The sequence below is a fragment of the Limanda limanda genome, chromosome 19 (assembly GCF_963576545.1).
Source record: "Limanda limanda chromosome 19, fLimLim1.1, whole genome shotgun sequence".
Classification (NCBI taxonomy): Eukaryota; Metazoa; Chordata; class Actinopteri; order Pleuronectiformes; family Pleuronectidae; genus Limanda; species Limanda limanda.
The window spans coordinates 9,090,497-9,117,547 of NC_083654.1; the positions used below are offsets into that span (position 1 = coordinate 9,090,497).

Here is a 27,051-nt window from a genome sequence, read left to right on the forward strand (position 1 = left end):
TGCAAGCACCGGCGTTTTCATCGTTTAATCACAGCAATGTTGCCCAAATCTCTTCTATAACAAGAAGCAATATTGAATAAAGAACTCGCAACAGTTCCCCAACTGTCTTCTTTTTTGTTTCGCTCATGACTTGGTAAAACACAGAGTTATTGCACACCATTTGAGCAACATAGCCCATTCAGTGTTCACCAGGAATGTTATCTTCTTATCTCATTGTGTAAATTAAATTCCAGGATTTGTCTGTCTCCCATCATCGATCCATTACATTCATCACCTGTTCCCTTACTTTGCAAGGCACTATTAGAAAGCATGGAATTTCCTTAACCCCCCCCTCCTCCAAAAGGATGCAGCACCATTTTAAAGTCAGATTTCTTGTGGAACATTAACAGGACTGTGAGGTCTTCCCAACATTTTGTCACTTTGTTCAAGTTTATTATTACCTTTTGCTGAAGTGTTCAAGACCTGAATGCCAGGGGCCCAACGTGAAACATCGACACACACACACAAACACACACATACACACATTGACAGGGTGACAGAAAGGTACATCTAACAGACACACACACACAGACACACACACACATTCAGCGTGTATCTTTAACGACTTCTCCAACAGAAATGAGTGAATACATAGCTCTCACCTCTGGCCTACCACTTCTCCCAGAAATCTGGCAGGGATTTGTTAAATGTTACACAACCTGCGTTTCACAACCTGTGGGCCTCAGTCAAGTCCCTTTACTTATTCATCCAGTAAATGCATATCCAATCTCATTTCCTGCTGTATGCTTTGACATTTGTCAGTTCTGACACATCCTGTCCTCATACTCACGGATGTTCCATTAAGCTAAATAATAATCCGGCCATTTCCGACACAATGGCTTGGGAATTAATAGAAAGCTTTTTCAACCAGAACTACAAATGATACAGAATTGCTCTCATTTGCAGGGGGAACAAGTCAGATGGACCAATTGCATCCAGGGAAGAACTGGATCTATTTTATTTATTATGCTTTTGCCTCCTTTCTTATTTATGAGCAGGAATACGTTTACAGCATCTTGACATGTTATGTAATACATGATCAGAATGGGATTTTCATAGTATGGCAGTGCAGATTACTGACTTGGAATGTTAATGTTACACTGATTTATTAGTAGGTAGTATACCAATAGAACAGCGGTGATGTCGTGGTTAGAGCATGTGAAGATGATGCCTGCCACATGGTGATGGGGAAATCAGATCCATACAAGGAAGCAGGGCCTTCGATCAATCTGTAGTTGAGTCCTTAAAATCCATTTGCAGTTGCTCTCAGTATTTTTTCCATGGCACGTAAACACTGACTGTATACATACATGTTATGCTTGCATGATGGTGTTGATCCTTTTAACACGGGTGATTTAAATAAAATAGTTCCAATATTGTAAGGCCATTTTTGCCTGGATTGTATTTCTGGACAGATTAGTAAATTGTGAAAAAAGACAAAGACCCATCATTTAAAATGGTCACCCAAATAAAATCAGAAAGATGCAAAGAAATCAGGACCAGACAGATGCCTATACCAACTAAATGTCAAACTCTATATTTCTCACGCTAAAACATAGATTCATCCCATTAATCATTTTTTTTTACCAAATAGGTCAAATAAAAGAAAAGTGTACTAAATGCATTATTTTGCTATTGTTTGTCTAGACTTCCTATGTTGTACTGTTGCTCTTTTGGTCAGTATTCTCGGTTTAAATAAGAGGACATGGGGAAAGTAACTGCTGCCAGAGGAACCAATCATCGCCCCCCCTCCCCTCCTCCAGGGTCTGGTGATGTCGTCCTTATGATGTCAGAGCTTTTGGGCAGGATGTGCAGTCACACGGGAAGGTCTGTTACTAGCACATTACAAAGTAAGGCACTTAATAGTCTGAATTCAATAAACAACAACAACAACAACGATGATGACGAGGACCAAATAATAACAATAAAATTATGACAATATAATAATTAAAATAATATAAGCTAAAAAACACCAACATAAAATATAACCCAAAACACACATTTGAAGGACACTGAAAGAAGGAACACAGTATGAAATTCCATCCCCTGCTTTGTTTTTTACTTTCCATTTCTTTCACAAAGTTTGTTTTCTCTTTTGCTCATGTTGTTGAGGGTGAAATATTTAAAGATGATGGCAATTAGTTTGAGAATCGTATGGGTTTTGTGTTTCTATTATGGCTGCAGGTAATTTAGGTTTAGGGCTGCTCTGAGGTGCCAAAACAGGAACATATTTGAGGGAGAGGACAAGGTTATGTGGGACAGAGGAGGAATCCTGAAAAGGAGGAGTGGATGTATTCGGTAGAATAGAGGCCGTTTGCCTGATCCGAGGGCATCTGGATCCATACCTGGTCACTCTCCTTCAGCTCGAGGACAGCACTACCAGACGCCTGGTCCATGTAGCCTTTCTTGTACTCATCATACGTGTAAGTGGCTGGTACATTGTTCTTGTACAGTGCCACCCACAGGCTTGTTCCCTTTACATGCATATGGTATGCAAAGTAGTAGACGCCAGACAAAGGAGCAGTGAACATGCCAGTAGCAGGGCTGTAGGCATTTTGCCCATTGTAAAGGGTCCTGTCAAATTTGATTGGCATGCCAGATGGAGGAAAAGGTGTGGTGAGGATGGCTGTGAACGCTGGTGCTACAGTGGCAGAAAGTGGAACTTGACTGTACACACCCCCCTTCCTGTCCCCTGGTACTTCATCCCCTTCCAACTGTGAATCTGTTGGCCCTGCAACAACTGTTTGGCCATTTCCTGGAGGACCAGGGGCCCCTGGAGGCCCAGGAGGGCCAAGGTTACCATTGAGCCCAGAGGGGCCTGGTTTCCCTGGAGGACCTTGTGGACCTATAGTTCCCTTCTCTCCCACCTTACCAAGGCCTTGAGGCCCTGGAAGTCCAGGTTCACCCCTTGTGCCAGGAGCACCCTGTGGCCCCATGGGACCCATCGGCCCCTGAAGACCAGGAATGCCTGACTGGCCCCTGGGACCAGGAGTCCCAATAAACCCATTCTCACCTTTAGGCCCTGGACCACCCATAAACCCTGGATTCCCAGGTAGGCCAATATGCCCTGCTTCACCCTTGGGTCCAGGTTTTCCAGGTGCACCATTGAGCCCAGGGATGCCTTTTTCCCCAGACATGCCAGGTTTCCCATTGGGTCCACTGGAGCCTTGGTCACCTCTGAGGCCAGGCAGTCCAGGAGGGCCCTGGGGTCCCAACTCTCCCTTCTGTCCTGGCATTCCATGTTTTCCTGGAAGTCCCATTGGGCCTTGAAGTCCTGCTGGCCCTGGTTGTCCATCAAGACCTGGCTCCCCAACTTGGCCCACCATTCCTTGCAGTCCTTTGTCTCCTGGGAAACCAGGCAGGCCACCATGGCCTTTTTCTCCTTTTATCCCACTCAGACCAGGTTTTCCATAGCCAGGAGTCCCAGGAAATCCAGGAGGACCCCTAGTTCCTGACTCTCCTTTTGGCCCTAGTGGACCTGGTGCTCCTGGTAGTCCATCTGACCCAGGCTTCCCAACCCCGACTGGCCCTGGAAGACCTTGTGAACCTGCAGTGCCAACCTCTCCTGGTTCCCCACGATCCCCTGGGAGTCCATGATCACCTTTAAGACCAGGCAGTCCAGGCAAACCTTTTAGGCCTGGTTTGCCTATACCTGGAAGACCAGGCGATCCTGTACTGCCCTTTAGCCCGGGAGGACCCCTTATACCTGGAACCCCTGTCTTACCATTTCCATTCTCGCCCTTAAGCCCACGCTCTCCGGGTTGGCCAGAAATACCCTTAAGTCCTGGTTCTCCCCGTGCCCCATAGGGGCCTCTGATGCCTGGAAGCCCAGGTTTCCCATTCAGAGAGAGACCAGCTGGGCCAGGAAGGCCAGGTTGCCCTGGAAGACCTCTAGAACCTGGTTCGCCACGAGGGCCAACCTCACCAGTAAGGCCAGCCATTCCAATTGGCCCAATCTTTCCTGGAAGACCTGGAAGTCCAGGCTTACCAATTCCTGGAAAGCCAGGAGGCCCCTGAGGGCCAGACTGGCCATTGAGGCCTGGCTTCCCCAGTCCGGGTTTTCCTGGAAGTCCTGCTTGCCCAGTTGGGCCTCTTGGTCCAGGTTTTCCTTGAGGGCCTGGTTCCCCCTTCACTTCCATCATGGGTGGCATATCTAAAAAAGAGAAGATGAACATGTTGCTGGTAAAATAAAGTGTATTTAAAAAATAAAAAATAAAACAGACAAATTACAGTCAAATGAAGTTGTTTGTGTGTAGTGTATTAAAATTAGCATAAAACATGATTTTTTTTAAACAAGACATAAAATACACAGTTTGTTTTTCGATTGCACTACTGTAAACCACTAACATTTTTTGAGAAACCCACAAAAATAAAGTCATTAAAATTCTGTAAATCCGAAATATTACAACAAAAATTAAAAATCCTATTCATATCAACACAATACAAAACTCTATCCTACAGCGTCCGCATGAAGCAGTTGGAACACTATGCACGATACTACCACTTAGTGGTATTCCCATCGGGCTGTTAAAGGGGCCAAAATGAAAAACAATGGATGAAATATTTACCAACACTGGTTTATTTCTATTGCATGATATTGTTTGGTAATTCATTTAACCACACATCCTATAAGGGTGTATACAAAAGCTAAATTTGTTGAGGAAAAGGAGACTGCACATCTCTTTTGTAAATGTATTTGAAATGACAACATAATCAATTTTAATTATCAAATTATCAGACTCTTTCACTTATTCAACAATTATTGTTACCAAAGTTACTTTGTGATTTGTTTTCATGCACTTACAGCACCATACTGACACCTGCTGGCAAGAACACCACTTTACACGTGAGTGCCATCGTGGAAGCAGTTACAGGAGTAAAATAAAACAAGCTACTTCTTAGAGCAAATGTTATGATGTGACGAGAAAGCGCATTTTAAGCGTTGTTGGAGTAAGGACCAGGACTGCAAGAAATGTGGAACAATGAACAGGCCAGGTAAAAGTATGGAAGTTAACAAAAAATGCACACAGGTTTTCCGATTATCTGAAGTTCCAGGGTCCTTTGAAGACGTGAAGACAAACGTGGAGAAAACAGAGAAAGATAATCTGAAGAACCTGGATGCCACACTGCAGTGATAGCTTTATTGCTCTACTAGTGCTTGAGCATTGTGGGAACTGTTGAGTTTCTCTATAAATATTAAGGTCTTCACATGTTATGATTTGGCCCTTACATGAACTGAATTGAATTCCTTTTATATGAGTTAATTAAGCTTTTTACCATGGATTTTTTTTGTGAAGCACTTTGTTACGCTTGTTATAAGTGTTATACAAACAAAGATATTATTAATATTGTTCTACTGACCTACACTAATTCACTTGTTAACACGTGCATTACTCATGTCTATCCTCCCTGACACACAAGGCTTCAGTTTTGCTTCAGACATCCAAGATCACCCACAATCTTCTTCCTGTCAGCTCAGATTTTGTTGACATACAGACAGACAGACAGACAGACAGACAGACAGACAGACAGACAGACAGACAGACAGACAGACAGACAGACACACACACACACACACACACACACACACACACACACACACACAGATGACTGTTGTATAGTGGTAGTGTTTGCGGTCACATGGCTCCACAGTCTATAGGCGAGTTTAGTCGAGTTTAGTCTAATGCTCACAGTAATTGGATGGTGGTTCGTTACAGTGACACATGCAAACACCCATAGTATTAGATGGCACCCGGTTTTATTTACTGTCTAATGTGGTTTACTTGTGATTATGGTGCAGCCTCTTCGTTGAGTGCCATACGATTTATGGCCTCTTACTGACACCTGGTGTCAAGAACAACGCATTACAAGTGAGAGTCTCTAATAAGTGCCTGCTTTAGAGGAGCTGATATAAGAGAGGAAGTATCTCTCTGTCTTATAAGTGTACAACACTAACTTGCAGTTTGAGTAGTACTCAAGAAGTTTGATTTCAAAATGCTTGTTTTTAATGCCCTGCATGTTCTGACACCTCAGTATCTCTACCTTGCTTGTCAGCTATAAACCAGCTGATCCCTCATAACAGCCGGAACAAGTTGGCTGAAACTGAAAACTCAAACGCCTGTAAAGGAAAAAGATCTGGACATCTACAGTCCTCTGGATTCATTTTTATATATTTTTGGTGCCTTCTGAATTTTTCCATCCAATGCATATATAATAATTAGATAATTTTTCTGTTTTTCCAACTGACTGACGTGAAAGGTTCTATTGGGTTTGAGTGCGTGTGTAAAATGAAAATGTTTTTGTTTGCGCAGCAGACAGAAAACTCCGGACTGATGACGGATGCCACATGAACTCAGAAGCGGTCTCATAATTCTTTCACAGCAAAGTGGAGCAGAGGAGAGCGAGGTCGGGCCAGAGAGAAACACAAGCCTGGTCTGCAGAACACAACAACCCTGAGCCAGTTTCTGCTGACTTGTTGTTCCACTGCCTCATCTCAGAAATACTGGGCCTGAATGTCACTCTTCAAGGCGGCTCCTCCAGTTGTGTGAATAATTCCTCTGAAACTTTTATCCATATCAAAATAAACGTGTGACAGTTTATCACATCATATTTCTCATAATATAAATGCGTATTGGAGGGCACCTCAGCAGCAATAAATTACTCTTTCCATTTCTTTTAAATAATCTTGCAAGGAAAATTCAAATTCCCACTCGATCCCTGAATGTAACCACAGCCCACTACTTCCCCCTTGTGGCAGTTGATGAGACTTGCAGCCTTTTCAGGATGATGCAGAAAAGGGTAAATGATCCTCAACAGAAAACAATAAAAGAATTTATGATTTTTATTGTAACAGTCATGACGTGTGTGGGCAGCATGACACGTCAAGTGGTTTTAAGCCTAAAAATTATAATAAAAAGTTCCAGAGAACACAAGCACATTTAATAGAAGTGGTCGTCTGTGGCCCTAGACACTGTATCTTACTTTAGGGGCTGTGGTCATAATTCCTATTGTTTTTACTTATTCTATTCACAAACTTTATTGCTAAAATCTGCAAAAATACTTAAAAAAGCTGAACCATCAGGCAGATTATAAACAGAAATGTGGCAGATATTAAAATGAATATCCAATATGTGTATTGTCAGTATCCATGATTTAAATTACAGCCCGACTTCCCGCTCTAACTTTCATCCGTTCTTTCATTCACCGCAGGTTTTGTACAATAATGAGATTTTGGGGTCGCCTCATTTTAGGTTTCACTCCCACATACATGTTTTACATAGCATGTCTGAACTTGTGGTTTGTCTACATAAGTGAGGGGGACACCTTCTGGCCGAACTGCAGTTTTGCACCACATCCAACAGAAGCAATTCTTTTTTTCTTTTCTTTTTTTTTGTGGAAATGTGCAATAAGCATTAAAGGCTCAGTCTTGTTTCCTGTTATGCAGCTCTGTGCTGTAAACCACCTTAATATATCACACAGAGAGGAAAGATATGTGCTCAGAATATAAAGGCTTTTTCATGTCTTAAGTTAGTAAAGTTGAGTTAATATGGCGACTTTAACAGAACAAGCCACACAGTGCTTCACTAATAAAACTGTTGTTCAAATTTAAAACTGAAAAAAAACAGACAATGCATCAGCACACATAATAAACAGTATTTCCTAGAGGTTTTTACTTCATCTTTTATGTTTTTCCTCTTTTCTCCCTCTCTCTCTAGGCGAAGGCATGATGGAATACGTTTTTCGTTTGTTTTCAGGTGACTAGGTACCCCTGGTCAGATGACCTACAGGTGACCTGCTGGTGATGTGGAGTAGCAGCAGGTCAGAGATATATAGATGCAATGGAGCGCTTTTTATGTTATGACGAGAACCTTAAAATCCATCCATCAATCCGTTATCGATGGTGCTTATCCTGTGAAGGGTCGCAGGGGGAGCTGGAGCCAAAGAGCCACAAAATGAATTCTGAATTTAATAGGGAGCCAATATAAAGAATACAGAATGGGTGCGATGTGTGTCATCTTGCTGAGTCCAGTTGTGATCACAAAAGTTGTTAAAGTTGTGTTTTCAAATATATATGTCTGCTTATTCGCAGGGATAAAATAAAGAGTAATTGCAAAACTGCAGCAAAGGTGGCAGTGTGAAACCAACTCCAGGAGATAAAGTTCCAGTTGGTATTTTAATGTTTCCACATGGAGAGAGGAACTGATGTGTTAGCATTGATTACATTGTCACATTAAATATCATTTGATGAATTCTCTGGAAAACCTTTTACCTCTCATGCAAAAGAGGAGATTGGATCCTATTGCTTTCGTGCAGCAGTTGGAGATACCATGACCCATACGACTGAGGATTTGCATAGATGTAGAACATTAAATATCATTATCCTTGGTAGTATTTAGTAATCATGGTCTGACTGATAGCGCTAGTAATGATTTACAACATGAAAAATCCCACATTTCTGTAAAAGTGAATAAAAGACCATTGCAGGAGATTGATTTAACACCTAACACAGTAGATATAATGACGGTTGTAAGCTATACAATATTTAATAACATTAAAAAAGCTGAACTAATATATTGAATATGTTTTTTCAAGCAGTTGTTTTCTTGTGGGATGTGTCAGATGTGCAATGTGCACATGTGACCACCGGGTGGCAGAGCAGTGCATTCATGTGAGGCACATGAAGTCTAAGTTGCTCTCAGCCCAGAGTAAATCTTGTTCCTCTTTGCTCTCCACAATACAATTTAACAGTGTGGAAATTATTTTAGCAGATCTTTGATGTTTCTGTGGGAGATTTAAATCTTAAATTTCAACACTGAACTTGATCTCAATCCACCGTCAAACATCGTTTTATAACGCTGAAATAATAATTTGCTTTGCATTTCGCTTTGAAGAAGGGGCCTTCGATAATGCAAAGCACATTTCATACGATCCAGAAATCACATTCGCAGCTTGAGTCAAATTTGATAATGATGGCTGTGACAAAATGCAAATTTTTTAGGGATGATTATTGCCACACGTCTTTTCTCCCAATTCCCTTCTCTGACTTTTATTGAATCTATTTTTATTTCCTTCACACCCTCTTCTCTTCTTGCAGCTGAGGAGCATGTGTTAAACAGTGGATTAACACCATCCAGATGGCAGGAGGAACAACTGGCCCAGTGGGCACTCGGGCCTCCATTAGGACCCGTCTAAAGCTACTGGACCCACACGTTTGTGAGCCCTTCGACTGCCTGAGAAGAAACGCTAAACAAAACCCGTGGCTAACAAGTCTGTCCTGCTCATGGGGTGGACTCCCTATCAGTTACACATTAAACTGTGATGATGGAGACCTCTTTGTTCGAAGAAGGTTATATTTATCCTTATTATTGTATAGGTTTGGAGACTTTGTGCAGCCTGATCATTATGCTCACTTTGGTGCAAATAGCTAAAAAAAATCTCAGGTTGCTGCCAACAGGACACTGCATGGGAATTTGCTGTTTGCAGCAAATAACTTTGGGCCATGCAGGGACTATTTTGTGAACATGTTCTTGAGTTGATATAAGAGAGACAAAGAGACAGGGTTGTATCTCACAGAATCAATGTAAAGTATTAGTGCTTACACTGACCCAGTGGACTGTCATAAAGTTTCCACCACGGCAGTTCAAGGGCCGGTTAAGAGCCAGAGACTAATCTTGAACCAGTTCTTTGTGTTTCGACAGCCAGAGAACTGGTTCTTGGCCAGAAAAGAGGTTAAATTCTGTTCCAACATTTTGCTGGTCTGGAAGAAAGAACCTCTTACGTCAGGGGCTGAGGGCGGGATCCTGATCAACCAGACCAATAACACCAACCAAAGCATGAAGATTATTTTTTTTTAAATTCAGAGCTTGGGTCGTGTGTTATCTGCAAAGAAGGTTGAACATTTGAAACAAAACTGAAAAGAGATCCTCGAAGTGTTGCTCGGAAATCAGAGACATATACACTGATGTGATGACGTGGCTCTATGGTTAAAACCTATTAAAAACCCTTCTGGTTCTTAAAAGCACCAGGTTTCCGTTGATCAAAAATTAGTGTAATGAATTGGACCTAGTCACCTGCAGAGTTGACGAGTAAGACCTTCAAATAAAAGAGACACACACATATGCTTCACACCCAAAGGGATGACTTACCAACGTAATGCCCCTTGCCCTCCCGAAACGGGGGTCCAATGGGCCCTTTCATCATGGGCTGCATGTACTTCATGTGGGGTATGGGGGGATAGCCTCCAGCAAGAGCACGCCCCCCCAACATCAGTAGCACACAAACAGGAGCCAACAGCATGGTCACCAGCATCCCAGGCTTCAGACGTCAAACACAAAGAACTGCAGGAGACAGAAAAAGAGGACAAGGAGTGTTTATTTATATGAGCTTCATTGTCTTTGAATGAAGGCCTGAATTGTTCACGTGGAAATAGCAGTGATAATGAGAGAGCAACCCTGATAAAAGTTTAAAATAACACAGTACAGTACCACACATTTGTGTAAAACTCGTCATTTGAGAGACTTGAAGGATGCAAGATGCAACAAATCAACTGAGGTTTGGTACTAGATTCTCTCTACCTCCTCTGTCTGTGTCAGCCAGCCACACACACTTAAGCCAAAGCAAACCAAGGGAAGCAAAGGAAACATGTTTCTTGCTCAGAGGCTTAGAACCTGCTTGATACATATGTCCAAATATAAAGAGAATGTAGACACAGCCTCCAGCTCTGATGATGGATAAGTTGGAGCGATCCCTAAAGTTTTATATGTGTAAACGCAAGATGCAAAAACACACAAAAATGACAAGTAAGCGTAACGTGTAAGTCCCTGCAGTCTGCTGCCACACAGGTAGGGAGCAGGATGTGGTAAGTACTTGGCCGGGGCAGTTGTTTGGTCTAGGTGGCCCTAAGAGGCTGTGACAGGCCGATCTGTTGACTTTAATTTTACCCCAGGAAGAAGTGACCACATCGTCCTCCGCTAAATATTTTCACAACCGTGGTCAGGTGCGAACAGGAAACCATCAGAGGAGGGTGAGTGTGTTTTGTCGACCATAAGTGGGCAACTGTAGGTTTTCCAGTGCAGGCTTTAACCGGTGACATGATGTGTGAAAATGGCAAAGAAGAGAGAAATTCCACTCCAATTCTGCCATGAGCTGTTTTCATCAGCTCTCTCCGGACTGATGACCTGTCAGGAGTTGATGCCAAGAATGCCACGATTACTGTATGTGAAGGAACGGAAAGTGGTCACTGCAAGTTTCTCTCCATTATTAGCAGAAATATGTGGGATGGAGAAAACGCAAGAGATACACTTCACCACTCCGGCATTTTTAATTCTTCACTGTCATCTTTTAGTTATTTTGTCTAATTAGAATTAAGCAGAATTAAACATACAATATGTTACTTTGGCCATTAGGGGTCTCTCAGAGAAAACAACAACAAAATACAGAGTTTGAAGATGTTGTGAAAGAGTGTGGGATCATGGGAGATGTTTTCAGGCTCTGTAACATTTCAGTGGCAATATAAATAAATGTATTAGATTATAAATTCAACAGTCATATTATTGGTCCTTGTCTCTCACTCCTCAAACAGTATTTTATTCAACCATACCAAAACCTTAACTTGTTTATGTTTGCTGATCCGATCACATAAAAGCAGAATCTTTTATTTTAATCTCCCCTGTTTTATAGAATATTCCTCTTCTTTTTGGTGTGTGTGTGTGTATGAAGTAGGGTTAGGGGGGGGGGGGGTCAGGTTTAGAAATAGCCTCAGCTGAGGTTTGCATTATCGCGGAGAGACCTCTCACAAAGTATATTCAGAAGCACGGGAGTTAATCAAGCACCAGTTGACATTTTTCTAATTTGCCAACAATCTGACATCTTCCTAATTTGAAAATGACATGAAATTACAAAGCGCAGTTAATTGGAAGCAGGGATTGGGCGTAATCTAGGAGTCAGCAGCAGACCTCAGATCTAAAGTACTTAGGCTAAGGTGTGTTCATTGCCACCATGTGTGCTGAGCTCAGGTCTGTTTAACAGCTCTGCTCTCCCCAGCCGTGTGTGACTGCTCAGCAACCGCATAGCTAAGCAGTCAGATTCTTGTTTTACAGCCATTCACCAAAGTGTTTCTCTTTAGCTTTCGGAGTTATTTTATTTGTAATTACTCGTAAGTGTGTGTGTCTGCGGTGTCTGTTTATGCTTGTTTCTGTTGCCGTGTTGTCTTTGCCGCCGTGAATCAAACATCAGGATTTTCCCACCGAGGCTAAATCCACGGGAAAAAAACGAAGATGTTAAAGAGAAATAAACAGGCGAAAGAAAGGGAGAGCAGGAGGGTAGTGTTTGGTCGTTGGCCGACTTGCCGGCTGGCTGGCAGGGAGGCTCGTCTGGTATGGGGGTCTGTGGTTTCGGTGCAGATGTAATTTAACAGGCAGCTGGAGATACCCACCATTCTGCAGGCGTCAAAGTCTCTTGAAGAACCATAGCGACGCGCATCAAGACACAGAAGCTTTGCATGAGCCGGGCTCAAACCCAGACCTCCACAATCTGTTTATCAAATGTTTTTGTTGAAAAGTTCTGCAGACGTTGTGAGACCCCGGGAAAAATTTTTTGAGCAATCCTCCCTGGCGGGTCACCACTGCTGGACCCAGACTCGCACTACGCACACAGAGAACACTTTGTGAAACAAAACACGCTAAGTGTCTCGAAAATTCTCGTTAACGTTCTTTTCCCCTTTTCACATAAAAATCCAGCCGTTCAAAACAAACCAGAACAAATAACCCCGAGTCTGAGAGGAGAGGAGCTAATGGCGAATCAAAGCCTCCCTCAGTCATTAAACGTGAGCGGCATTCAAAGTTGCAGTGAAAAATCCACGTCTGGCGCATCGAGTGACACTTTATATGAAACAGATTTTTTACTGAGAAATGAAATCACCACACACACACACACACACACACACACACACACACTACAGCAACAGATCCCAAAACATTCACAAAGAAAGAAATGGCAGAACAGAAAAGCAGCATTAATAAGGAAATAACAGAGAGTCTGAACAGAAGGAATGAAAGGCCACCGCCAGCTCCACCATTACTTTCTTAAAGTCAGGACTTTGCTGTTCCTACTTCCAGACAGCTGTCCAGTTACTAAACACTATGTCTGATACACACATCCATAAGCATGAGAATTGACAGCTTAGACTGAATCTTGATTGGTCAAGCACATGGAGTAAAGGGATATGATACCACCACCTGGATACCACGGCTTGATTCTACAATCACTATACTGCAGAGACGCTGGCTCCAAATGACGTTGAAATGTGTAAGACACTCAAATACCATGAAAAAATGGCAACATCTAACATTCATATTTGAAGTTATCAAATGTCTGTATGAATTTTCAGTGACGATTTGCAGCCGGACTATAATCAGACCCGATGAAGTGTAATCTGTAGTGATGATATTGGTTGGATAGTGAAAAAAGGGCCTCCTCAGTCCATGGTCGTCTCAGCCTGTGCCTGGTGGGCCTTTCCAGTAATCCATCGTTCATAACCCATACCATACACAAAGACACATGTTGGCAAGTGCACATGAAGAACATAGACAGACATCCCACTTTCCCACACAGAGTCCGCCTCACAGATCTGTCTCCAAACCACCCGGTAATCTGATTCACCGACACAAAACCCAACTCGAAACTTGCAGTCGTCACCTCTCTCGAACATGTTGTTGGACGCCATTTTAACAGAGCCCAAAATGCATAATCTGCAAAGGCCTCGGGGCGGCCAAAGCAGACTCAACAGTCTCCAAAGCCACACTCAGCAGCCTCTCAAGTGGCCTTCTCAGACAGGCAGAAGAGACACAGACACCGCAGCTGAGCCCGAGCCAAGCGCACACTTCCCCAACAGCTCTGTCTGCCCGCTAATTAAATCAGCAGCGTTGGGGAGGTGAGGTTGAAGGTGCCTTCATTTCCGTAAAGAAGCACATGTGTAGGTCCAGACTGCCAAGCACTTCCTGAACCTCGTGCCACAGAGAGTTTATAGGTAGACTCGGTGTGAGGTTTCAGTGTCATGGAGGGAAGAGGAGACGGTCGGTTTTGTGGCGAACGATTGAGCCGCTGACTGAGGTGGAGGAATCGTCACCTGAACGTAATGAACCACCAAATACCAGCTTTTGCGAAAACAGCAAATAGTTCAACAACAACCACGCACCATGGTCACGCAGGTATGGTGGCAGCTGCAGGGCGCAATTAGAACCCCGACCACGCATTTTCGCTGACTCGTACAGCTGTGACAAACCTTCGCCACAACCACAACCATAACCTTTGCTAACCGCAACCACCAGCGGTCGGCTGGTATTCCCCCACAACCATCCTCCTTTTACCAAAACTTTTAAATTCAACAAGCAAATGTTGGAAGAGTCCCTTCCACGGCAACAACGAGTTCCCAGCACTGGAGGGGGAGAAAGAGCACACTTCAAAAGTAAACTCAAATTATACATCTGTGGTTTATTATTCAATCTGTAGTCTAGACGTACGAGTATTAGCCGATTTCACAGATTTGTAGTCAAAGACGTGCACCTGCAGACGTCAGGCGAAAGCTTGAAACATACACAAGCAGGCCCAAATATGACTCACTCCACATATATCACTTCAGAGCAACACAGAGCTTCATTGAGCATTGACTACGCCTTGTTCTGTACAAGAGGGAGCGAGGGAACGACAGCGAGGGGAGAAAGTGAGGGGTTTTGTTTAGAGAGTCAACTTCTTTTCAATGAGTTAATCTCTCCTTCAGCCCGAGTGGCACCCGGGCCGTCACACCTTTTTCAGGCGTCAGCTCACCACCACTTAATATTTAAGCTGTGCTCACATGTTCTTGAATGCACACTGTTTTACTCAACACAACATGTATGTGCGTGTGTATAACAGTGACCACAGACCTCATGCATATGGTGAGACGTTAACATGTGTCACGTCTGTTGCCACCATGTGGAAAGTGTAGTAAAGATTTTGTTTGGTCACTTGTCCTGCTCTGCCCCGCCACAATAAAAGCTCCTATGTTCTCTTATAAGTGTTTCCAATGAATCATCATGTAAATTAGAGTCATTAGAAGCACCGTCATTGATTATTTTTCAAGTCAAGACGTGATGTATACTGTTTACTTATGTGACCACATTTAGTCACATATAATTACAGTATGTACATATACAGACACATCAGAATTTCCATCATAATCACACTACATGGTGAAAAATGCTTTTCGCAAGTTCCCGAAGCCCAAGTAGTCAACGAAGCAAATATATTTAGTGGAGTATAATATAAGGGCGGCAGTGGTTAGTCGTTAGATTTGTCTTACAGCGAGAAGGTTCCTGGTTTGAGTCCCAGTTTGGCCCACATCAAGAATCTGAGGTCCATAAAGAAAGTGATTTCCCAGTTTGCTGTGCATCGCTGGCGTACAACCCTAATCCTAGCCTCATTAAGCACCTTCAGGATGAGCTTCTCCAAGAGACTTCACGCCCAAACATCTTATCAGAAACCTTAAAATATTAGAGGTGGTTTTGCCGCATTACAGAATGTGACATGTTCATTAATCAGAATTTATCAGAGAAGGGAAAGTGGAGAATGCTGAAGAATCAACAGAGATACTTCATCCATCTCACTCTCTATTCTTTGTGGATAGCAATAATGATGATATTCATCTGAGTTGACACACAAAGGACAAGCTTACCACAAACACTTGCACGCTCCAGCGCAGGATCATGTTTAATCATATTTTGAGAATCTGTCATGCCTACCTAAACGTCTATCGTCTGTTTTACTTCTTGACTTCTATCGATCCCTGGGATTCCCCTGAAATGATTTAGCAGATTGTGCAAACGTTATTGGAATCACTCCTACCGACTGTCTGTCGTGCAGTGATATATTTATTTGTGATGTTTCAGTGTTAGCTCTTCATCTGGCAGAAACTGATAACTGATTGTGCACCCTTGGTTTTCATCTGTCTTAACCGTTATGGGGAAGACACAAAATAGAAGTTGACAGTCAAAAATCGACCAAAAGTGAACTGAAGACAACTGAAAAAGGCGTAATCTTGCTTCATGTAAGGAAAAAGTTAGTAAAACACAGAGAGGACGAAGCAAAGGAGACTCGTCAGTTCAGGAAACGTGCCTGTGGAGCAGGGCTGTGATTTCCTATAACGTGCCTGAGGGTCAGAGTGGGTGTGAAAAGGATTGGAGGTGTTTTATGCTGAGGTTAAGCTGATATAGCGGTTAAAGAGGGAGGAGCAAAAACCAAGTGCAGGAAGTAGTTTTCGGAAAATGTGGGGTGCGAGGCAGGTTAAAGGGGTGTGAAGAAAACACTGGGAGGCGGGGAGAGGAGCGAAGAGGTCAGATGGAGGGTTTTCATTTCTTGATGACTTAATCCAGAGGAAGCCGTTTTATACCCCTGGGCCCGGGTCTAAGTGCAGAAGCAGATGTGCTAATCGTAAGATGGAGGGAGGAGATGGAGCGTGCATATGAAAGTGTACGCTTACACTCAAGGACAAAGGGTGAAGCAGTCAAAGTGAGGCTAATTTAATTAGGCACTTTTATTAACCTGTAGGACCTCACACATGTACGGTTGCCATGTGTGGTTTAAGATGATATACATACATATATGTATAGAATATAATAATATATATGATATTATGGCTTGGGGCTGAAGAATAACTGATGGTCATCTTAAACCACACATGGCCACCGTACATGTGTGAGGTCCTGTAGGTTAATAATAGTGAAAAATAAAATGTGCCTCACTCTGACTGCTTCATAGTGCAGTACAGGGGAGCCGAAGATGGGAGTAAGCAAGAGCCTGTGGGCCGACAGACACGGCCATACCTTTCTGTCTGACCCGTCGTTGAACCTTAAACCCAATATGAGCGCTTGATTAGGTAATCGAGAGGAAAGAGTACAAAAATAATCTCATAAAAGCAAATCTGCTTCCACCTTTCCAGGCCAATAAATGTTCTTCTTTCCAATGCAGCGAGACGGGCCACTGAAAGCACACATCCACACTCCCCACAACCAACGTTACTGACCTAGTATCATTTTCCCCATCACATGAAGAAAAAAATTTAAATTAACACAAACACTGAGACTCCAGTATTGGATTATATTACTGCATAGAGTATTGTGTGTTAGGGGGCACTGTGGAGATGACCTCACCCGAAAAGGGAAAACTTTGAGGACCCCTGGTAACATAATCTCCTGTAAATCAGAATCACTGCGACTCCACTGGCAACCCCAGCTCTTTCTTCCCTCTCTTCGATTCCCCATTTTCTCTCCTGCTTAAGCCTCCAGCTCACTGCGCCGCTCATTTCTGGTGTGAATACTTTTATTGTTTTCTGCCCAGACCTGACCAAGCAAGGCAACCGCCCCCCCACCCCCCAACCCCCCCTCCCCCTGTAAGTCCACTGGTACTGGCGTATACTCAACTCTGTTATTCTTAATTCACAATAAATGTAAAGGTCTGGTGAGAAGAAACAAGCACACAGGAGAACAAAATAGTTAAAAACTGGAAAAAAAATATTTTGCATGTACTTTTTAGTTTGGTCTCTTATACGTATATAAGAAGATAAACACAGTTAAATCTATTAAAATCGGTTCCTTACAGCCATACTCAAAACTCTTTGTACTATGGTCTATTAGAGACCCATGCATTTTTTCATTTGGTGATATGTAAAACTTTCTATATCTGTCTACAGCATGAATTGATAATCCCTGTTTGGGGTAGGGTTATGTGAATAGTCTATTGGTCGGTAGTTGGATTGAATGCAGGATCCTGTGGGGCTCTATAATGTACTAGGTTTTGTTTGGTCTGTGTTCTGTCTATGCCATGTCTTCAAGTAGCTGTTCCCTTGTTCCCTTCCTTGGGTGGGTGGCTTAGCGTGTGCCAGAATGGGGGCCTCTGAAATGTGCAGTCCGCACACAGGCCAGGGAACACAGAGAAAAAAGTCAAGACAAGGGAAAGAGCTCAAAACAAGCAGCCACAATTTTCTCCAAAACAATTTTTTCAGTGAGTTTTTTTTGCATTACAGCTTTGTTATTTCCTGACTGTGTGTCAAAATATCCATGGTGGCAGTTCATTCCAAGGCGAAGCTAGCTGTGGCAAGGAGCCAAAGCCCATGTGGCGAGGGAGAGCATGGCTCTATTCAAGATTCGGCTCTCTAAAGGTAAGAAATGTTTTGGGGCGCTGAAGAAGCGGGGCTAAACCAGGCAGGAACAATCGCACACCATCAATTGTTCCATTCTGTTTTGCCAGGACTGGAAAAACTCCCAAGTTGCACGTAGCTGGGGCCAACTTCCAGGAGGGAAAAGTCCAGAAAAGTCCTCTTGTAGTCTGCTTCTACCAAAGGATTCCACAGTTTGACACTCCATGAAAACACTAAGCTATTACAGATCACATTGTCAAAGGCTACCACTGGTGATGGAGGGAGGTGGAAACTTGTGTCAAGGGATAGGGAGAGGAAGAACAAAAGGAGGGAAGCGGATTAAGACCCTAAATGAGATTGAAGCAGTAGAAGCGGAGGAGAAAGCATGAAGCCGTGAAGGAGACATGGAATCATTACGACAGGCAGAAAGAAAAACAGGGAGATAGACGAGAGGAATGAAAGGGAGCTGAAAGTAAAAGATTTAGCTCTTGATCTCCCCGCTGACCCACTTCAGATGCGTGCCCCGCCAATCATCTCACACACTCCTGCTGCTGGCAGCCGAGGCAGCTTCACACGTACATGCACGTGTCGCACACGCACAAACACACTCATCAGTTGGCAGCGAAACAGAGAGGGAGGCCTATTTTTCTGTCCGAAGTGGAGGGAAGGAGGGAGAGAAGGAGAGGTAGAAGGGAGATTATAATTTAATAAGGGGCAGGAAATTTTTGTCAAATCCCCCTGAAGGAGCTGAAATGCCTCCGTGCTGGAGGCTACTGGACTACAGACTGACTGGGCTCCATCTGAATGGGCTTCTCTGGCACAGGCGGTGGCCTTGACAACCACAAAAGCAGACAAAAGACCGGGAGGAGAGGAATCCCGCTCGACCTCGGTTTGGAGCCATATTCCCATATGAAATATCAAACCAACAATTTGTAAATCAATAGTATCATCTGCGTACTTTCTGTGGGATACACTCGGATAGAGGCTCAGTGCCCAAAGGTTTCAAACTTTCTCTTCCACATGTTTATATACCATGTATACCACTTTTTTAACTGCTAACTTTGATCTATTATATATAATACTATTTTGATGCTGGTGACAATACAGTACCCTAGGGTCAACACTTTCTCATTTTACTCTTTGAACTATGAAAACAATTTTTCCAGTCAAATTTGTTCATTTACCAAAAGCAAGCTAAACCTATAGAGCACAGCAGTGTCAAATGTTGTATTAAAGCAGGCGGCCATTGAATGATTTTGACTAAAAATAAAATTGTTAATAAAATTGGCATAATAACAACTGCAGAAATATCTGTTTATAGTTAATGTTAACAACACATGGTTTGAAACTCTATGAAGTGCTGAGCAAAAACAATGCTGCAGTTACCACTTGCCACAACTGAATTTCCATTTAATAAGCGAGGCTACGTCACTACTGAAAAGCCACAATGGCCACAAGTACAGTTACAAGTTAATAATAATAATAACACACTGAATTCCCATTTATGGTTTTCTTAGGCCAATTCTATAAAAAACTTTGTTATTAGGCAACCTAACAGAGAACGAGTGGAAGGATAAACTTAAAACGGGTCTCCTGGTGAAGTATGGTGTGCATACTTTTTGTTTTAATTTTTGAAATGTTTATTTATAGTATGCATACTTTTTATGTTCCACAAAAACATGAGGACTCACTGCAAATTGACTCGTTAATGTCAGTAACAGAAATGGCTATTTAATGCTAACCAACATTGGCCCTCATTAGCTGCCCATACCAGACCAATTAAGGCTGTGGCTGCAAAACCACTGAGGGTATCGGAAGGTCCAAGAGTGTGTCTCATGACGTATGAATCTTTCATTTGAAGAAGAAAAAGAACTAGACTTGTTTTTGTCATTACCCAGTTTGACTTTAAAAAAAATACACATTTAGGAAATCGTTAAAAACAATCACTCAAGTTTCACTGCTCTTTCTTTCCCCCAGGCCAATGCAAAGTGCAAACCCCTCTTAAAATCAACAATAAAAGGGATTGGTTAAACGCATTGTGAGCTTTCAAAAACAATAACGCAACTGCCAGGAAATGAGCTCGCAAGTAACCTGCGATTGTTGCTCCAGTCCTCAGGCAGTGGGACACAGGGCCATCTCAGGATCAAACACAAAGTGATGGGCTGCCAGTTCTTGGACACCATTGCAACTATGTTCCTGTCAATCCAATAGTGTACAGTTGGTATAAGTGCAGTGTTGGTATAGTGTGCTAGTGATTTATAAGTCTTTATAGAACATGGTCTAGAGATTGGATCAAACAGGCAGTGCATTGAGCAAACCACCGAAGCATATGTAACACTATTCTGAAGCAAACTTTCCCACTACATCTCTGCTCCGGGGGGCTCTCATTTCAGAAATAACTTGTTTCCCCTTCCACCTCACACTATGTTTTAAATGGAAATTCATTGGATGGTTTAAATCCCAGTTGAGGACCATTAGCTGTTCATTGGCCTCCGCTTGACTGATCACTCACTTAAAACACCGCTGACCCCAGCTGGGTGCTTCAGTCTCCAGGGCTGGCCAACAGAAAAGAACCCACAGAGTGGCTACACACATACACACACACACACACAAATGCATGCATAGTAACCAGACCACCAGCATGCAGCATAGCCCCTCTGACTGTGGTCCTCCCTGAAACCCACCCCACCCATCAGGATCAATGCAAGTCTTTATTAGCTGCTGGCTACGAGCCCTGGTTGTGTAAAAGGACCCTGCCAGTTCTGGCCTCACACCTCCAGAAATCCACCGCTGGGCTGGATAAACATCGCTCTATGTGTGTGTGTGTGTGTGCGTGTGTGTGTGTGTGTGTGTGTGTGTGTGTGTGTGTGTGTGTGTGTGTGTGTGTGTGTGTGTGTGTGTCTGTGTGTGTCTGTGCGTGTGTGTGCATACAAGTTCTGTCTATACAGGTTGTGTGAAGCTGAAAGGTTCAAAGCAACAAAGAGAGATTTACAAAGCATAGTGAAGCGAGGAGTGGACATTAGAAAATGAGAATAAAATCGGAACTATAGTGAAAAATAAAATACAGATCATTTCATTACACAAAGCGCGGAAAGACGTTTAAAAAAACGCGGTGAAACAATGTTAACCCACCGACACATATGTGGAGGAGAGCACAGAAAAGCACAGTGAATATCCAGTCATCCCTCATATACAAAGCAATAACTTTCAAGAATTTCCATGTACTTCCTAGCAGGGCTGCTGAAACAACAGTGCAGTGTCAGTGGAGCAAGCATGTGATAAGTGGTATTTTTACTGTGGCTACATCTGTGCAGTCATATTCAGTCTGCTTTTCTAGTATGAAACACATAAAGGAAGCTAGATGACTGCAGACTTGCTTCCACAGGGGTCATGTAAAAACAGTAAGAAAAGCCAGGTGGTACGTCCCATCTGAGTAATGTATTGTGGGTCCACGCTAGGTCCTATGAAGGCTATAGGAGCCATCAGAGAGCGGCACAGGTCAGACCAGACACTATTAGAATAAGCTTTGGGGAGAAGGAGACACTCAGGTGAAGAGGAGGAAAAGTGGAGGATTCATGTCTGCTCCTATTTCACATGACTCTATATAACTGAGGGTCTGGTGTAGTTTTAAACGCAGTGTGTGTGTTTGTTGTGTATCAGACTGACTTTCCGGACACTGCATTTAACTAATAAGCTTGACAGTAAAGTTCACGTACTCTAGATTTACAATATTGTCTCAGATGTTAAAAATGTGTTTCTACATAAAACTAAAATAACCTAATCTAATACGAATTTGACACGGAAAATCTTCTCTTTGTAGAGTGTTACATTTTTATATTCAGGGAAGATTTATTCATCAGAAAAATACACATGGTCATTTGACCTTGACCTTTGACTTCAAATGCTAATCAGTTTATACTTGAGTCAAAGTGAATTCCTGCACCAGATGTAATGAAATCCCCTATAAGTGCTCTTGATGTACCACATTCACAAGAACATGAGGTCACGGTGACCTTTGATATTCAACCACCAAAATCGAATCAGCTCATCTTTGAGTCCAAGAGAACATTTGTACTAAATTTGAAAGAATTCCCTGGGGCTGTTCCTGAGATATTGTGTTCATGAGGCAAAACATGTGCTTAGTGATGTCACAGTGACCTTGACCTTTGACCACCACAATCTAACCAGTTTATCTTTGAGCCAAGTGAACATTTGGACCAAATTTGAATAGATCCCCTCGAGGTATTCTTGAAATATGTGTCAGAAATAAAAACTGCTGAAATGGATGGATCCCTTGCAATTTGGTTCCAAGTACCTCCTACAGCACATTCAGGGGGAAACTTATAGTGCTCATGTGAGTCGTAATGAATGTTGTTTGCAGTAATGTAACTCAACAAGGGAGCTAAATGACAGAGGAATACATCCAGAACAATACTTGTTATCAAGATCAATTAATTGTTGGTCTTCGCTGACAACGAGATACAGAACATCACCAGATTTACTCCTTTACGCAGACAATTCACACACCTACAGCCCTAAGGCATGTGGTATGTGTATTGTAGTCTATAACTCCTTGAAACCAAGAATGTCATACCAGCTACTTCACAGAGGTAACAAAGACATTTCCCTGTTCTCCCGGTCCGTCAATTAGAAACAGGTGGAGACATAAATTTGGCAATATCACAAAATAAAAATAAAAAACCTGGCCTGCTACAGCTTGCAACAGCCAGCATGTTCATTAAAACATGTAAAATCATATTTGGAGTATTTACAATAATTAGCGGAGATATTCCTGATTCTAGACAGAAGACAAATTGGACAAGGTGTTTGCCAATTTTTCTTGTGATCCAGTGCAGCCCTGCAGATGTGTTTGTTAGATTTTAAAGAAGGGAAGGGAGACATGGACGTGCTGGTTGGCCAGAAGCATTGCACCTTGTTATAATAATCATAGTTTGCACACTGAAACCAAAAAAAGGGGCTAAATGAGATGCTGCACATCTGCAGTCAAGCCAAGACAAAGAAAAAACACAGCAGCCTTTATGCAGGACTCACTTTCAAATACAAAGACAGTGGTGCAGCTCACATTGTCAGACAGGCCATAATGTGTTTCCTTTGAGTAGTGTACTAAGGGTGGTGAGTACTGTCATTCCACTGCTAGAAGGTTTGGCTGGTGTCTTTCTGTGTGCATGGTCCCCCTGTGTCCGTGTGGGTTTTCTACGGGTACTCCAGCTTCCTCCCACAGTCCAAAGACATGCAAATTTGGGTTAAGGTTAATGAGAGACTCTAAATCGTCCGTCAGTGTGAATGTGAGTGTGAATGGTTGTTTGTAACCGCATGCTGGACAAGTATGCTTTGGACTTTGACACGGTGTTCCTCACTTCTCACCAACTGTCAATGGGGATGGGCTCCAACGCTCCATCAAAGGTAAGGAGTATAGATAATGGATGGATGGATGGATGGAGTATCAGGATCAGATATATCCCCTCATGTCATCATCATGTATGTCCATCATCCTGTGAGTTAATCTGAATTCAGGTTAATGGAGGAAAGAAACTGAAGGGTAGTTTGTGTGGGAGTTCAGACGGAGACAAAGAAGAGGAATAAATAAGTCCAACTTGGAGGAGGACAGACAGAATAAGCCTCGCAGATACAGAGGTTAAGTCAGTATTTCCTCCCTAAAACCTTACGATGCAGATGAGGAGGAGGACATCCGTTTTATTTCCCTTTATCTCTATGTCTCACTCTCTCTTCCTCTCTGACATAGTATCCTCCCTCTGACCTTCCCTCTCGTCCTGTCAACACCCCTCCGCTCTTTTGACACTAATCGCGATCGGGGTGACTCCCTCTTCAGTTCCTGTTTGAGTGATTGATTTCATCAGTGCTCCTTTTTTCATATTAAAACCAGATCTCTTTGTTCTCCCTCTCATATCTCTTTGGCCCAGTCACCAGGAGGTGTTCGGACACCAAATATGGGATGTTTGAGCTGCAACGAGAACAAATGTAACTACGAATAATCAAAAGCTTGGTGCATAATAAGCATAAATCAAAGTTACAATAATGTGGATATGACTTCAAAAGTCCTCTGAAATGTCTGATTACTACACGAGAGCCTGTATAGCTTATGCATGATTTAATTTAGTGAAAAGGAATTATTTTCCCATCTGTTTGATACAAAAAAATCACAAATCTATTGTTAATGGGCTGTTAAAGTGTCTGGTCTCTTCCCCAGAATATCAAGTTTGAGCACGGTTCATCAGGAAGGGAGGAGGAGAAAAGACGAAAAAGCGTTTAATGACAATAAACATTCACATAATTGTGTAGTGTTGAATGAACTCCGTTTCCTCGCTCACCTGCCTCATGGAATTCCTGCAGGACTGCCAAGAGCCAATAAAACAGCAGATTCAACCTTTGCAATGCTAGACGCAATAACAACCTCCTCATTATGCTTTATGTAGAAAATGGTTGAAAGTAAGTGGAAATAAAGAAACATGGAATAATATTTTTTCCTCTGTTTGAACAGTAGGATCTGTGCTCGTTGCTTCAGTCAGATTATATCAGCGAATCTACCACAACGGAGAACACGCACGATAACCCTGCGGGAGGCTGCATGAGTCTGCATGCATCTAGTGGTTCATTAAGGCTGATTCTCCAGATCAAATACAGTACGTGTTCATCTCAGAGCTGGCAGCCAGAGGAAGGGGACATTCTTGAGAGTCTGGAGTTAGTTTAGATTGATGGGCCCTTGCTTAGATAATCACCAGACCAAAGGAGGGCTGAAGCAGCTTCTTTGTCTCTGCTTGGCAGCGAGGAGGGACGGGAGGATCGGTGGGAGCAATATGAGAGTTAGAGAGGAATAAAACTTACACCACAGACATGAGAATGAGACACATCCTTGGATACTGGAGGAGCAGTGGGGAGAGGGGGTAGATGCTGAGAGGTGATGGAGGACAGGCTCCCTACACAGTGTCTATGTCCAGGTCAAATAAATCCAAAGGGAAACAGAGAGTGGGCCTGGAGGTGCACGTGCGCTTCAAAAAACTGCTTGCAACATGAGTGATGCAGCAATGTTTATAACTGAACTCAAGAAGTTCTACTATTTTAAAGACCTAAAAGGGGCAATCTCAAGCATCACCATCCATTGCCTGGAGTTACTCTCAGGCCACATCCACGCTATAATTCAGTTTAAAAATGCGACAAACGTTCACACTGCTAGTTTGAACGTGCATGAAGCAAAAAAGTTTAGAAACTCTGCAGGGCCTGTTTCAGTTTGAAAACTCTGCCGCCGAGTTGTATTCTGTACAGGCAAAAATGAGATAAGAGATGTTAGTATTGACGAAGATTATTACCGATGCATTTATCGCCTCACTTCTACAACGGTTTCGAAAAATGTCCGGAACATTGTTTTGGTGTGCCAGCTCATATTATTATCCTTCATTGTTAGCGGCCTTTCCTCTAGCTAACTCCTGTGAAAAAGCCCTGAACTTGCCACCTGCATGCTACCTGCCCAACAGTTGGCATATTAATTTAGAGACTAGTTGGTGAATGTAGTGGAACATACTGTGTAAACATGCAAGGTGGTAAAATGTCACTGTTATGTTCAAAGCTTGTTTCCACTGCCTCCAAGTGGCCACGGAACAGATTTAAGAACCCACCAAAAGTGAATTACTGTACTTTCAATCCAGCACAGTAACTCCTCTGTGTTCAATGTATGACACACAGAGGGTCACAGGAAGAGCATTAATAAGGAAGACAGGGTGAAAGGTATATCTTCATGAAGTCATGTTCAGTCCTTCCAGTGAACTAAATTCCTCCAAGGGCGGGGGCCTCGGCAGTGTTATTACTCCAAACAAACCTTAATGACAGACCCCGCCAAAATAAGGAATGACGAGGATGAAGAGCGGATTTGAGGGCGAAGTGGTCCTTGAGTGGCCTCTTTCCCCGAGTTTGTTTACAAGTGGTCAGTTTTGCAAATAAGTGCAAAGTGGAGCAAGGGGGCACCGGGCCAAGTGCTCTTGAAACATGGTGGGCAGCAGCACTGAGTCAGATTAGGTTGAATATGTGATCTGGCCCTGCCCAGGCAGATGCCTTCGAACTACGTGTGAGAGTGAGATCATAGATCCGGGAAAATGTGTAATTTCCTCTGGGATACACCCTCTTTAATGATGTGTTAAGTTTTACACACAGCGGACTTTATGTTCTGTTACACACCTGATACTTCTACAAATACAGAGAACGAGTCAGTTGGGGATTTTTCTGATGATTTGCAATTTCTATGGACTCCGGAAAGTATACCCGCAAAATTGGATAGATGGGTATTTATTTCTAAAATCTCTCGTGGTCTCTCGGGTTTTCAGTTTTGCAGATTTCCCTTTGTGTGGTAGAAATGCCCATTTGTTTGCTGAGGATTTTTCCTGCTGTATTGTCACCTGAGCTCACTTGGACATTTTCCGGACATCTTATATTGGGGTAGGCAGGAAAAGTTCCACAAAATGTCTGGAGCAACTAACTCACATGCAGTCCCTACAGAAAATTTCAGGGAAATGTTCATTGCCGGTCGTAAAGCAGCTTATTTCATTCTGAAATAATAATGAATAACAGGTAGTGGTACAGACCTACATGTCTGGCACGTTCAACACTGTGTCATATTAACTCTCGGAATAAAAGATATCATGTGCAGTCTAATTAAGGGACTTGAACGACTTACATGGAACCATGCAAAGTTCAGACTGACTTCCAACCACTGACTCAGCAGCTCATTGGCTGGAACTGAGAGAGCCAGTGGAGGGAGAAAGAAAGGAAAGAGAGGTATAGACAGAGAAAGGGAGAGCTGCTCGGGTTCCTCA

General features: G+C 42.9%; 1 protein-coding gene across 1 annotated transcript; it reads right to left on the reverse strand.

The window, feature by feature from the left end:
• Positions 1-2,288: 2,288 nt before the first annotated feature.
• On the reverse strand, positions 2,289-10,347 carry col8a2 (collagen, type VIII, alpha 2). Its single transcript, XM_061092574.1, has 2 exons — positions 10,185-10,347; positions 2,289-4,192 (listed from the first exon to the last, which is right to left on the reverse strand). The coding sequence occupies exons 1-2, from the start codon at positions 10,345-10,347 to the stop codon at positions 2,289-2,291; spliced, it is 2,067 nt and encodes a 688-aa protein (XP_060948557.1).
• Positions 10,348-27,051: the final 16,704 nt, after the last annotated feature.